At 43.8% G+C, this 14,296-nt stretch overlaps 1 protein-coding gene across 1 annotated transcript; it reads right to left on the reverse strand.

Annotated features, from left to right (window-relative positions):
- Positions 1-987: 987 nt before the first annotated feature.
- LOC310773616 (leucine-rich repeat and fibronectin type-III domain-containing protein 2) lies at positions 988-9,613 on the reverse strand (the record flags this gene model as incomplete). The annotated part of the gene is made up of 2 exons (XM_083633538.1): positions 988-1,984; positions 8,235-9,613. The coding sequence occupies 2 exons, from the start codon at positions 9,611-9,613 to the stop codon at positions 988-990; spliced, it is 2,376 nt and encodes a 791-aa protein (XP_083489664.1).
- Positions 9,614-14,296: the final 4,683 nt, after the last annotated feature.

Genomic DNA, 14,296 nt, shown 5'->3' on the forward strand with positions numbered 1-14,296 from the left:
TGGAGCAGTGGTTCTCAACCTTCTTCATATCAAGGACCCTTAATTTAGTCCACCATCAGGCCAGTGACCCCCCCATTTGATGAGATCTTCTCTCTTGGATCCAAATCTGAGAATGTTGTTCATGTCAGATATGATTTGTCCAGAATGTCATGACTATGTGTAATGTAGGTAGAGAGATAACAGAGAACTATGATCGAAATAGTCATTTGAAAATGACAAAATAATCAATCTAAACAATTCGTTTAATTTACTGGACCCCTGGAATGCCATCAAGGACCCCTAGTGGTTTGCGGACCCCATTATTGAGAACCACTGGGCTAGAGAGTGCGCGTTTGTTTGTGTGTTTGTTTGTCCTCCATCATCATTGAGAATTGCAACCTCATCCTATCCTGTAGCTTTGCCTCTCCCTGGAGATGAAACACCTCAAATAATAAATAGTAGAAAAAGCTCTGGCGTTCCTTCCCTCTACAGCTGCAGTACAGTCGTCCCATTTCATGCTGAGAGTCCAACACATTGTTGATGCGCACATCCACTTCTCCACAGTCGCGGCAAATCCTCTTGGCATGGCATTCCTTTGATAAAGACGGGGCAAATCCAATTTGAATTTCTCATCTTTTTCGCTTCCACTTTCCCTCCCAGATGCTCTCACATTGGCTGTGGTTTGGAGTATTCCACACAGGCCAACCTCTGCACAATGCAAGGTTCCTTGTTGTTTTCAAAATACCTACATTTTTCAAATACAGTTAGACACACTGTCAGAGATTTTGAGAAGAGCCAAGAAACCATCAATCTCATTGTCTTTTTTCCTCACATAATTACTTGGACAGAAGGACGATAGTATTCACATGGATGAACTTCATGCAATACAGCATGGCAGAGGCCCTCTGGAGATATTACCCCCCTTACACTTGTGTCCATATTTCAGGAAAATAATAAAAAATACATTTATTGTTTGGCCCTGGACCTCAGAGGCGGAACTGAACGTAGTCAAACTGTGCTCTCCATCACCCACTCGGAGCTCTGGAAAGTGGGTTTTCCGTCCTCACTGTCATCGTACTGGAGCAGCATGCCATTGACAGACAGACTGCGCTTAGTCCAGATGTGACTGATCCTGCGTGGGTGGATGCTGTGGGATTGCGTGGCCCCCACATGACCCATGTCAAACGAGTGGCTCCTTTTAGGCTTGGCCTCCTGCGGGAGCCCCAGGAGACGTCCCAGCATGGTGGTGGACTCGGCCCTTCCGAGCAGGGGCTCTTTGTCGGACGGCGGTATCACAGCCACCGCCATCAGAGCAGTGGAGGTGGTGGGAGCGCCAGAGGCCCCTGGGTGGTCCCTCGCTAAACCTCGCATCTCCAGTGAGGTAAAGGCCCCTAAAAGGTGGTCCAAGTTGGGCCGCGCTTTGGCGCCGTGCCCGTGCCTCCTGAACTTGCTACTGGGGAGGGTGCTGCACTCGCTCCCCTGCATGCTGTAGCGGTCTCCGCCGCCCCCTCTGCCAGGCTGGCCGGCCAACGAGTTGGAGGAGGAGGAGGATGAAGAGAGGCTGCTCTGGAGCGAGCCGCACTTGAACTCCACCACCTCCTCACATTTCATCACCACCACCGTGGGCTTGGCCAGTGGCGGCGCGCCGTTCAGCCGGTTCAGCCCGCCGTTGGTCTGTGAGTACGTGTTGCTGACGGCGGGCAGCTTGTTGGTCTGAATCCCACTGGTCACCTTATACCGCACCATGAGGATAACGATGAAGACCAGCAGTGTGGCTACAACAATGCCACCGATGACCAGGATCATGGTGCCACCCAGGAAGCCGCTGTGAAGAGAATGGCACTGCGGGTAGTCGTCCCTGGTGATAAACTGGACGCAGCCGACAATGTTGGTGGCAGTGAGCGTGGTGGCAGTGTCCTCCCAGATGGCCAAGACACACAGGTCATACTGCATGCCTGCCACAAGATTAGTGACTACGAAGGCTTGGTTAGCCATGGGAATCATCCTACGGAAAGATGGAGAGAGAGAGAGGGAAAAGCATAGAATTAATAATATGGACCTCTTCTAGTTATGAAAGTTGAAGACACGGGTACAGAACTTGGTGCTGTGGAAAGTACCAATGACTCATTCTTATGGGCTGGGGCAGATCAAAAGAACAGTCAAAATGAAGCATGCTAAGTAGCTATTTATATGCACAGAGTAATTTAGAAAGATTACTTCATTAGCCCCAATATGAACAATTTGATATGCATGAAGCAATAGTAACGAGTTAAGTGTTCATTTGATGATTGTTTTTGGGTACATGTGCAACTCATTTCTTGTACATTCCATTCAACATGCATTGAGTTGTTTCAATTGACTGTTATTCCAGGTTTCTAATTATGGCTTCACAATTAAATGGAGACAAACATATTCCCTTTAGACAAAGCTTCTACAATTCCTTCGGACTGAAACTGAGAGTCAATGGTTGGTTAATTCCCCCACTACCAATCAATCAACTGCTGGAGGAATCACTGCTTGTGTTATGTGGACAGGCAGTGAGAGAAGCTTCCATGCACCAAACCTATCTGTCCTAGAATATAGATCGCAGTCAGATTTCATTTGTAAACACTGGAGCCATCAGATTAAGCCATGATGAGATTTGAATGCCCCTGGCAATATTAATGCATTTATTTAGACCTCATTTTAATTACGGTACATCAAAACAGCTTAGGCATAAATGAAAAGCCTTGATGAGGCCATTTTTTATTCAAACTGACCTTGTGTCATGCCCAAAGGACAAGTCCACTAGCACCTTGTGCATGAATTGGTAGTCGCTAAATAAAATTAGGGCTGCAACTAACGATTATTTTCACGTCGATGAATCTGTCCATTATTTTCTCAACTAATTGATTAGTTGAGGTGAAAAATATCGATCACTTTTCCCCCAAAGCCCAAGATGACTTCCCTTAATGTCTTCTTTTGTCCTGACCAACTGTCCACAACCCAAATATAATCAGTTTAATGTCATAGAAGACTAAATAAACGAGAAAATATTCACATTTAAGAAGCTGGAATGAGAGAATGTTAGTATTATTATTTTTTAATACGAGTCTACTACTAACGATCGACTAATCAATGAATGGACTAATCCAGTGGTTCCCAAATGGTGTGCCGCGGTTGTTGCCGTGAGATGGACTATTCCTTCTCTAGCGGAGTTTAGCCTGCATGCGCAGCATTTGAAGCCAGACTCCGAGTGGAGTGGAGGCGCACAGACACACATGTTCATAGGGAAGCATTAACTCCTCCAGGTAACGTGATGCAATTCAACACAACATCAGACAGTTTAACAGTGTTGTCAAGGAGCATTTTAAATTATTTCAAAGGGAAAAAAGATGAAAAGTAAAGCAATCATTTTACTTTCACTTTTGTTACTTTCACTAACAGGCACATGCAGAGGATGTTAGAGGGGCAGGGGCTCAAATTACGTCGGTGATTTTTGCAAATAATTAAATATAGGCCTGTAAATATTAAAATGTTTGTATTTAAAACAAGCGAATAACTAGGGTAGACATTTCCATAAGACCAACAAGGAGGACACTTTGCATCTGCGATCTATTGCAAGACAATTGAACTACAATACATCACAATATCTGTGTAACTGAATTAGGAAAAAAATGCTTATATAGGCAAGACACAGGAACTATGTATAATGCACTGTATTGTCAGTTTCACAAAATTTGACAACTGAGATGAAACAATGTACAACAAAGTGCATAGAATCTTAACTTGAGGTCTATGTGTGCAGGTGACTGTTCACTAATGTTTTCCCGTGGCATGGACTCTTGTTAGCTGATGGGAGCACCGACCCTCTCCCCCCAAACCCCATGAAAACACAGAAAGAGAATGATGATGACATGAGGGGGAAAACTGTATTCAATGAAGAGTGTCAACTAGTAACCTATTGTCAGTCGGTCAGACAGCACAGATGGCAGAGTAACAGGTGGATGGAAAGGTAGGGAGAATAGGTTAAAAAACACAATGTAAGTTGCTGTGATATTCCGCTTAAATAATTCATTGGATTGATTAAATGGTATGTTGCTACTTTGATGTAATTTTACAAAGTTTCACATGAATTCTTAAATTATTTTATTAAATAAAAAGCATGTACAGACTATTTGCATGGATATGTTGGCTTGCTCTTTGGTGTGCCTTAGGCCACAAAAAGTTTGAAAACCACTGGACTAAATGTTGCATCTCTAAATGAAATATTGTAATCCCGCCCACCACTAAAAAAACACGTATACTGTAGGCGCAGTGTTTTGCAGAGCTTGGCTAGTCACACATACTGTATATTGGCTGCGTTCCGATCGGCTAGTAGTTCCCTGCGAAGTGTACTGCACAGGGTATTCAGCTATATTACTTAACATGGCTGAATACCCTGTGCAGTCCACTTCGAAGGGGGACTAGCCTACTAGCTGATCGGAACGCAGCCATTGTTATTGCAATCTACTTCATCCAAACCTTACCCAATTGTATTTCAACCACGGGAGACCAGTTGGTAAGATTTAACAAGCGACTTTATTCAACAAATAGCATGGCAACTACTTTGGATGGCAATTTCTTATCTAGTCAAAGCGCCAGCGAAGAGTCGCTGTAAGACACCAATCAAAGCGCCGGTTGTAACACCTGTTGAGCAACGATACCAAGTTGGGAAGCACCAGCCATGGCCAAGTTAGGAAGCGCCAGCTGTAAGTTGGGAAGCGCCAAGTTGGGAAGCGCCAGCTGTAAGATGCCAAGTTGAAGGCCAGGCCAAGTTGGGAAGCGGGATAACCAAGGCCAAGTTGAGAAGCGCCAAAGTTGGGGGCCAAGGAAGCCAAGTTGGGAAATGCCAGCTGTGAGTTGCTGTAAGACGCCAAGTTAAAGGGCAGAAATTATAGTCAAATTATTTGTTATTTTCTGGTCGAAGTAAGTCAAAGTAATGGATCGAGCTAAATTAACCACAGGAAATTAGCTCTTCCTTTTGGGGGGATTCTCTATCCTAGCCTATACAGATGCCCCCCCTCTCACCACGAGAGGGGCGCCATCTTACAATGGAGTCATACGCCAAAGTAGTTGCCATGCTATTTGTTGAATAAAGCCGCTTGTTAAATCTTACCAACTGGTCTCTCGTGGTTGAAGTGCGGTTGCAGACCGAATTTCAGCCCACGAAGACCGACCTCCATATTCCATATTCTCATATATCTGATCAGCCTGTGACGTCAGTCAAGCATGACGTCAGTTATGATGTATGACGTCAGCCGTCGCCAGTTTCATCCTAGTATATATAGCGAAGATTTTAGCTCACCTTCCTGTCCATTTGCAGACATACAGTATGCATCATTTAACTGGTGCTTTTATCGGCCATCTTGATATTTGAAACATCCCCACATTACCCATGCATCTTCATGGAATAATAATCCAATAAGTAGCCCTACCCCAAAGACACTACTGTAGTAGTAATGCTCAAAATATCCAAATGATGCCCTGACTGGCAATCCATCGCTATTACAAACATATGGGTGGAAAAGGCACTTGAAGATATATCATAACCATTTTCCACATGGCCCTCTCTTACAGTCCTCTCAGTCATCAATACATTGAATAATGTGCTGCTGTTAGCCTTCACACGTAAATAGCTTTGATCTAGCAGAGCTTCCACCACGGAGCCCTCAGCACCACCGCCGAGGCACTCCATTATTCATCTGTAATTGTCTTTTCCAGCAGCAAGAGGAGGCGGCGCTGCCTCACATGTCTGAGAGAACTCAGGCAATCTTTCTCCCCCCCACGTGCCTCTGATTGATTTTTAATCACGGCCCTGCGTGAGGGAGGCCAGCGCTCTGGGAAGAAGCACTCCGGGCTCAACTCAAGCAGTACAGTAGGTGTGCGTGCATGTGCGCGCAATGAAGTCATCATAACAATATGAAATGCATCGTCTGTAGTTGGTCTCTGTGCGCACTTTATTTTCCCCCCCTCCGGCTTGTGAAAAATAGTCTAATTTGCCTTCTGACATGCAAAAACCCAAAGGGATGCACACCCCATTATTACGGGAGCAGATAATCGATGGCTTTGGGTCATATATTATATGAACCTTAGTAGTGTGATCACAATTTTATGGTTTCACATTAAGGAAGACAAATTGGAAGTTAGCACTCAGGTGGTGATGTAATAATATTGACTTCAGAGATAGCAAATGAAAGGGAAATTAATGTCCCATTTGCTACAGTACTATGGCCTCAATGATGAGCCTGCTATTAACCAAATGAGTAAAGTGAGAGATATAGATGAGTCCGTGTCTATCTTTTCAAAGTCAAAGTCAACCTGGCAGTTGAAACAAACAAATGGATGTGCATTTCAGTCATTTTTGCTACTAATGATGTTTTAATGTATTTCTTAGACTGACATAAACAGACCCGGCAATGTCATTAAGAAGAATTGCTTTGCAGGGTAATTAATTAGCTGCTGCAAATTCATGAGCAATAACAAAATTAAGTTGATTTAAAATGTAATTAAACTGGAATTTTCAGTACCATACCCCTCTACAGTTGTTGACATTGATATAAAGAACACATTGGTTTTTCGCAATTTGGTAGATGTAGCCTACACAGTATATTGATAAGAGACAATTTGTGGAAGCACTACTAGGAGTATGGCTGAGTTCTACAATGTTTCTGTCACTGCGGGGAAAAAAACACTTTTCTCTGGCATAGAAACAGCATGGAGTGTGAGAGCGAGACAATCTGATAACACCTTATTATTCCATGATGAGTTGCATTCAGAGGACTAGAATAGAACAATATCGTCATTCAATGTGTACAATTCTAATATCAAACTCTCAGCTAATAACCAGCTTTTTGCATTCCCATATAGCGTCTTTATCGTTCATTAAACTCAACCCTTCGGCTGGAACGTGTGGAGCTGGCAAATCACCCCACTGTACTACAGTATGGTGCACTGTACTACAGTATGGTGCACTGTACTACAGTATGGTGCACTGTACTACAGTATGGTGCACTGTACTACAGTATGGTGCACTGTACTACAGTATGGTGCACTGGACATTCTCTAGGATAAAGTATTGCAAAAGTTCATTGGCATTCAATTCCGAGTGTTTGGGAAGGTTTACCGCTGCCACAGGACTTACTGTAACTGCTTTCCACAACAAGCCCTCTCGCCACATCACCAATTTCCACACAATTTTGAGTCAGTAAATATGGTCTTTAGCATACTAAGGGTATAGTCATTCTCTTGGGGCAATCCATCAGTGTATTTAACTGCATGGAGCCAGTGGAGTGCAGACTGAGAGAAACTGTGAATATGGAGAGGACTTCTCAGGCTTGCACTGTGGCCAGGCTATGTTGCGCTCCACTAGACTAGAGAGGGGTTGAGACAGCAATACACCTTTAACTGAAGGAAAATGTCTGCAGGAGATGTGAATGGTGAATTATTTGTATGAAGCCCCATAGCTGCCAAAATGGAGTCAAGTAGACACATAGCGTATTGGTCCCTCTTCACTGATAAGTCTTCTCTTCTCCTAAATTGATTTAGGGGTCATGCTAATTGGCATGGCTTCTTCATACTTGCAGCTCAATTATCTCCATTGAATGTCAATGCTTGCAGTGTCTCATGTGATATACGTGTAGGAAATTGATTTCGAGCTGCAATCTCCCAGCTTCTATCTTCTGAGCTTGAACAGCTTAAGCAGGATACATTCAAGTGAAGCTCTATAATCCGTTTTCTTGTTGGATTTCTAATGAATGATTCAGTGCGAGGATTTCACCTTGGCTTCACTTGGCTTGAAATGTGCGCTAGCTGCTCATTCTCTCAATGGACACAGCATCTCCTCCAATTGTCAATTTAGTGTTAACCCATTGATACCCGATGCAGCATTTGTGTGTGTATCCCTTTAAGACCGCGAACCGCGGTTCGCGGTCTTAAAGGGATACACACACAAATGAGGGATATACATGCAAATGCTGCATCAGGTATCAATGGGTTAAGGCAGAACAAATACATCTCAGGAAGAATTAGGAGAGGTAACACTTCAAAGAAACTGTCAATGTCTCAAGTATGTACCCAGCAAACAATTAGTCACCAACTTATGCTGAGCAGCAGAGTATCCTGAGGTTAAACATTAAACCGTGGGACTTTGTTGAGTACAATTGAAATGAACAGGCCACTTTGATCAGAAAGGTATAGCTCATTCTTGGATGTCATTCAGGGATAGTCGTTCTTACCTGTAAATGAGGACTTCATCCTCAGAGCAATTGTACTGAAGTTGGTACATTTTGACCCTTGGAGTTGATTTGCTAACAATCCACTTGACCAGAGCAGAGCCAGAGGTCACTTCTGATACAGACACTACCTTCTCTGGCGGCGCTTTCGGCTCCCCCTTGCTGATCTTGGTAGAGCTAGTTATGTCAGAGAGCCCAGACTTGGACTGTGTGGTACGGTTTGTACCATTACTTAGGTGGGGGAGTTGAATAATGGACAGCTCTATGGACGCTGTGGATTCCCCAGCAGCATTGGCAGCTATGCAAGTAAACACGCCGTAATCCTTAGATGTGGTGATTGTAATGTCCAGGGTCCCATTTTCATACACTGTTGCTCGGGAGGAATTGCTGATCAAGCGGTCATCGGGAGCCACCCAATGTACGATTGGCATCGGATCACCGACGGCCTTGCAGCGCAGGCTAGCTGTTTGGCCTTCCAACACTAGCAACTTGTGTGTATGTTGGGTGATCAGAGGGGGCTCACAAACAAACTCCTCCTCGCGAACCGACCAAAAGTAGCGCCCCTTTAGGCTGTTAGGGGAAGCACAGGTTTCCATATCGTCCTCTCGGTCCAGCCGTCGAAGCCAGAGCACTTCACAGTTGCAGTGCAAAGGGTTCCCACCAAAGCTGAGGGAGAGCTGAGGGAGTGACGGGCTGCTCAACACCACCACATTGCTCTGGGAACGGCCAAAGATGGGGTCAGGGGGGAGCTTCTGGAGACGGTTGGAGGTCAGGTCCAAACGAGCCAATTTATCCAGATCTGTGAAAGTCCCCTCGGCAATGAAGAGAAGGAGGTTATGATCTAGACTCATTTGATGGAGGTTGACCATCTTGCGGATGGCATCCCAAGGCACGCTGCGCAAGTTGTTATATGACAAATCCAGATCCTCGAGTGTCAGTAACAGGTCATCAAAGGCTGATTTGGAGATCCGATTCAGTTGATTATTGTTGAGGATCAGGTGCTGGAGGTTGACCAGGCCCCGGAGATCGTCCGGACCGAGCTCGGTCAACCGGTTGCTGTCGAGGTGCAAGGATCTCAGGGTCTCCAGGTCGATGAAAGAGAAAGGCTGGATGGCGCTGATGGTGTTGCGGGACAAGGTGAGGTCCACCAAACCGGACATGTTGGCAAAGTCCTGTGTGCTGACCTTGAGGATGAAGTTGCCACCCAGCCGGAGCTCCACGGTTCGCCGGTCGATGTCCAGCGGGACAAAGAGCAGGCCTTTGGAGGGGCACAGCGTGCCCAGAGACTCAGACAGGTTCTGGCATACACAGTATTTGGGACATGCATGGACCATCATCACTGTGGTTCCCAGGAGTAGGAGACTGATGGCCACTTTGTCCATCTTAGTTCATACAAAGGGACCTGGAAAAGATACAAATGAGATAGGATCAATTTCATTTCTTACTTTTTACTATTTCACACCTTTTACTGTTTGGCTCACATAGGCAATACAGTATCAAGTTGCACATATACATCATACATGGATGAAATGCAGTTAACTTTAATCTTATAAACCTCACATCCTGAGAATATGCCAGAGAGTGTGTGTTTGGAGGGACCTATAATCAGGTCAGATACAATTCCACCATAGTCTTAGACCATATGGGCCACTTTGTGAGCTGGTCTGATTATCATGCTTTATGGTGTTCTACATACTATTCCCCATTCCTTACACTATATTCACATGCTTCTATTCTGAAATGCAAAATGGAACGACCCGAGGGGAGCGTAAGGTGAGCACGCTGGCCCTTGGCCAATGGGACGGTCCCTTTGGCTGGCTGGTTAGCGTGTTCCACTGAGAACACACCCCTGCACTGTGGTGTGGAACATTCTGTCACGTTTTCTCAATCAAACTCTGTATTACGAGGTGCTGAGAATTTAATGAGGCTCTTTTTAATGATGCCTATAAGCTGTCATTAAAGATACATAAACATACATGTAGGCAAACCTCCCTGTGCAACATGGAGTAATGCAGTAAGTAATGGATGAGTTGTTTATTAGAGTGCTAGACCTTCATCTCAGACACTTTAAATGCTACACACTATACTGTACATTTACCAGGTACAACATTAAAGTTAGCTACTCATCTATGCTCCATATGTCTTTACCTGCCTGCAATGTCTTTCTTTCTTTCTTTCTTTCTTTCTTTCTTTCTTTCTTTCTTTCTTTCTCTCTTTCTTTCTTTCTCTCTCTGTATCCTATCTCTCTCAAGTCTTCATCCACTTTGTTCTCTTCCTCCATCCCCTCTCTGTTGTTTTGGCAGAAGATAAACCAGCGTGGGAAAACATTGCAAAGCCGCAGGTGTTAGGCTCTGTAGACTTGGCTGAGGCCATCTGCACGCTTCTGTGAAGATCTTGACAGCAGCTCGTACCCTGGCCACACTTGGCTTCGTCCAAATAGCTTTTAATTCCCCCAGACGTTGAATCATTAATTCCTAATAGTCTACACTCAAAACTTAAAAATCAATTTCAATCACGCCCCCCCCCCCCTGCAACATTTATTAATCACAAGCTCTGCATGCTAGTTTGCTCGTTTCCCTCTAGAACCATACAGAGGGATAGTTGAGTTTGAATTCATTTTTAACACACAGGTTATTACTATCATCCATTATTCAGTCTTTGAGATGCCGGCTGCAACACGAGTACTCCTTATCTTTGACTTCCCTGCAACACCCCCACCGTGTGTAAACCCTGCTTTTCAATAACTCATAATTACTGGAAGCAATATAACAGCCCCACTCTTTGCCGATACCAGTTTGCAATTATTCCATGTAGGGCTGCTGCTATTTGGACTGTGTCATATACAGAGATAATTGGAAGGAATAAGCATTTGATTTATGGAGACTCCACAATAACCATGAAACAACAAACAGTGGAGGAATGGACAGTGACTCAAATTGTGTATATAAAATGAAATGCATCCCAGCTGTGGCCTCATTGTATTGACACAGGCTACTACAGTATAGCAGCACTTTGGTGTTGACAGTAGAGGATGAGGATATGGTTCATGAAACATTCATGAGTGATCATTCAACATTTACCAAAAAGCTGCACAGAGACCTGTATTTCAACTGTCTTTCAACTGAGCTTCATAAAGGTTGGGTAAATGCAAAAAAAAGAAAGAGATGAATAATGAATGTTCTGTTCGTGAATGCATCATGAAAGATTTCAACATGCGACAGAAAATCCCTTGCAAAGAAAGCGAAGCCAAACTCTATAAATAAAATGGTTCAAACCAGAAAACTCAATGCAGCTCAAAGCAAAGTAAAGAAAGGAACAGTGCTCCTGAAGTTCAGAATTACTCACAGAAAAGGGGGAATATCGTGTTTTTCTTTTAAAGTAAACACATGGGGCATACACTTTGTGGCAGCTGATTTAAACAAGTACCGGTAGTTATTTTGCCATTCCTGACTGAGAAAAATGCGAAGAGTCGTACGACTAATACATCTGCAGCCCTTTTTCTCTTAGCTGTCAGTTAGGTTTCCCAACAGGTTATTGCGTCAACCGGCACTCCAAATAACTTTGAGAAAAGTGTCTATATATTAGCGGGGTAATTGCTGCTTCACCACACACTGCATGACCCTCTCTGCATGCTGTAGCTAACACCTACGGTGCCTCCTGGTCAGAGCTGTCAGTACTGATGACACACACCGTTTCTCAGATGGACTCGCCGACTGCTAAGTCCTGCTGCACATCTGGACAAACTTACATTTTTCATTTGAATTTTTTTTCCATTTCTTTTTTCAGAGCAATTGTGTTGGGCAAGCATTTCAGAAAACAAAGATTTGCAGAAACGTACAGTATAGCCACCATTAGTTGGATGCAGTTGGAAAGTTCAGCATAATTTTTCCCCATCTTGCGACAGTTCCCCATTAAAGCATGTGTCATCTGTAGGAGGTGGGGGGGGGGGGGGGGTTACGCTGGTGATTGGGCAGGCAAAATAAGTGACCTTTCAGCACTCTCATAGTGATGATGTATAGACCACAGCACTCTCATAGTGATGATGTATAGACCACAGCACTCTCATAGTGATGATGTATAGACCACAGCACTCTCATAGTGATGATGTATAGACCACAGCACTCTCATAGTGATGATGTATAGACCACAGCACTCTCACAGTGATGATGTATAGACCACAGCACTCTCATAGTGATGATGTATAGTCCCACAGCACTCTCATAGTGATGATGTATAGACCACAGCACTCTCATAGTGATGATGTATAGACCACAGCACTCTCATAGTGATGATGTATAGACCACAGCACTCTCATAGTGATGATGTATAGACCACAGCACTCTCATAGTGATGATGTATAGACCACAGCACTCTCATAGTGATGATGTATAGACCACAGCACTCTCATAGTGATGATGTATAGACCACAGCACTCTCATAGTGATGATGTATAGACCACAGCACTCTCATAGTGATGATGTATAGACCCACAGCACTCTCATAGTGATGATGTATAGACCACAGCACTCTCATAGTGATGATGTATAGACCACAGCACTCTCATAGTGATGATGTATAGACCACAGCACTCTCATAGTGATGATGTATAGACCCACAGCACTCTCATAGTGATGATGTATAGACCCACAGCACTCTCATAGTGATGATGTATAGACCACAGCACTCTCATAGTGATGATGTATAGACCACAGCACTCTCATAGTGATGATGTATAGACCACAGCACTCTCATAGTGATGATGTATAGACCACAGCACTCTCATAGTGATGATGTATAGACCACAGCACTCTCATAGTGATGATGTATAGACCACAGCACTCTCATAGTGATGATGTATAGACCACAGCACTCTCATAGTGATGATGTATAGACCGACCTATAGAATTAATTGATTTGAATGTGATCTCAGCACTCTGCTCTCTCCCTACTGTAGCTGATCAGCTGCTTTCATCTTTCCTATGGAGAATACAGTAATGCAGGGCTGTTTAATGTAGCAACTGAACCTTTAAAATAGAATGTAACATTAAGTATACACACTCCTTAACCTCCTCATCTCCTTACAGTAGGTGTTGTCTTACTATCATCAAAAGATCTTTGCTTTATGTGTGATGTGGTTGAAACTAATTTGTATGTGAAGCGGATTACGGAGGTTAAGGCTAGAGATGCTCCGATCAGCTTTTTTGAGGCCGATCACCGATCACTGGAAGCAGTATCTGCCGATCCCGATATGGCCGATCACCGATCACCGCGTCAAATCCATCAATTCAAGCCTTCTATTTATTGTGTCGCATTATTCATATATTTAATTATTCTTAACAACATCGACATTGTATATTAAGTATTAAAATTAGGAGATGAGAAAGTATCATGAATTGACAACCGTTTTATTATTATTTATTACAGAGTAGACTGTATACTGTAGCTTTCCTGTGGAAAAATAAATAGTCTTATAAAACAAAAAATATAATACTATGTACACAACATGTGCACCAACACAGCTTGGAACATGTCTGTGAAAGCTGCAGCGATAGCCTCCGCGGTGTGTGACCCAGAAAACTCTTGTGAGTGAAGTACAACTTTGTTCAGGTCGAACTTTTCATCAATAAACTGCGCAGTTAGGCTCAGCATGGACATAGGACAGACACTCGAACTCCAAATGTCAGTCGTGAAGCTGATTGACGTGGTGTTGTCTTTCATAAGGCTCTCGATGTGCTTGTACACAATTTGGTATAATTCCGGCAGGCAAACGTCAGTTAAATATTTACGTCCTGGCAGCGTGTAACGTGGATCCAAGCAGGATATGAGGCGTTTGAACCCGAGGTCTTCCACAACAGACAGCGGCTGCTGATCAAGACATATGAATTCCATTAGCTTTGCATTTATTTCTTTTCGTTTCTTGCTGTCGTTGCTGTAGGGTTGCTGTCGTTTCAATGTCTCTGTTACAGTTAGCTGAGTGACTGGCGTACGGGTTGCTGCGCGCTCGCCAACTTTGTAAACTCCTCAAATTCCTTGACGTGGGAAACCTTCAAATGTCTTATGAGGTT

Source organism: Poromitra crassiceps (assembly GCF_964638095.1).
Source record: "Poromitra crassiceps genome assembly, chromosome: 3".
Lineage (NCBI taxonomy): Eukaryota > Metazoa > Chordata > Actinopteri > Beryciformes > Melamphaidae > Poromitra > Poromitra crassiceps.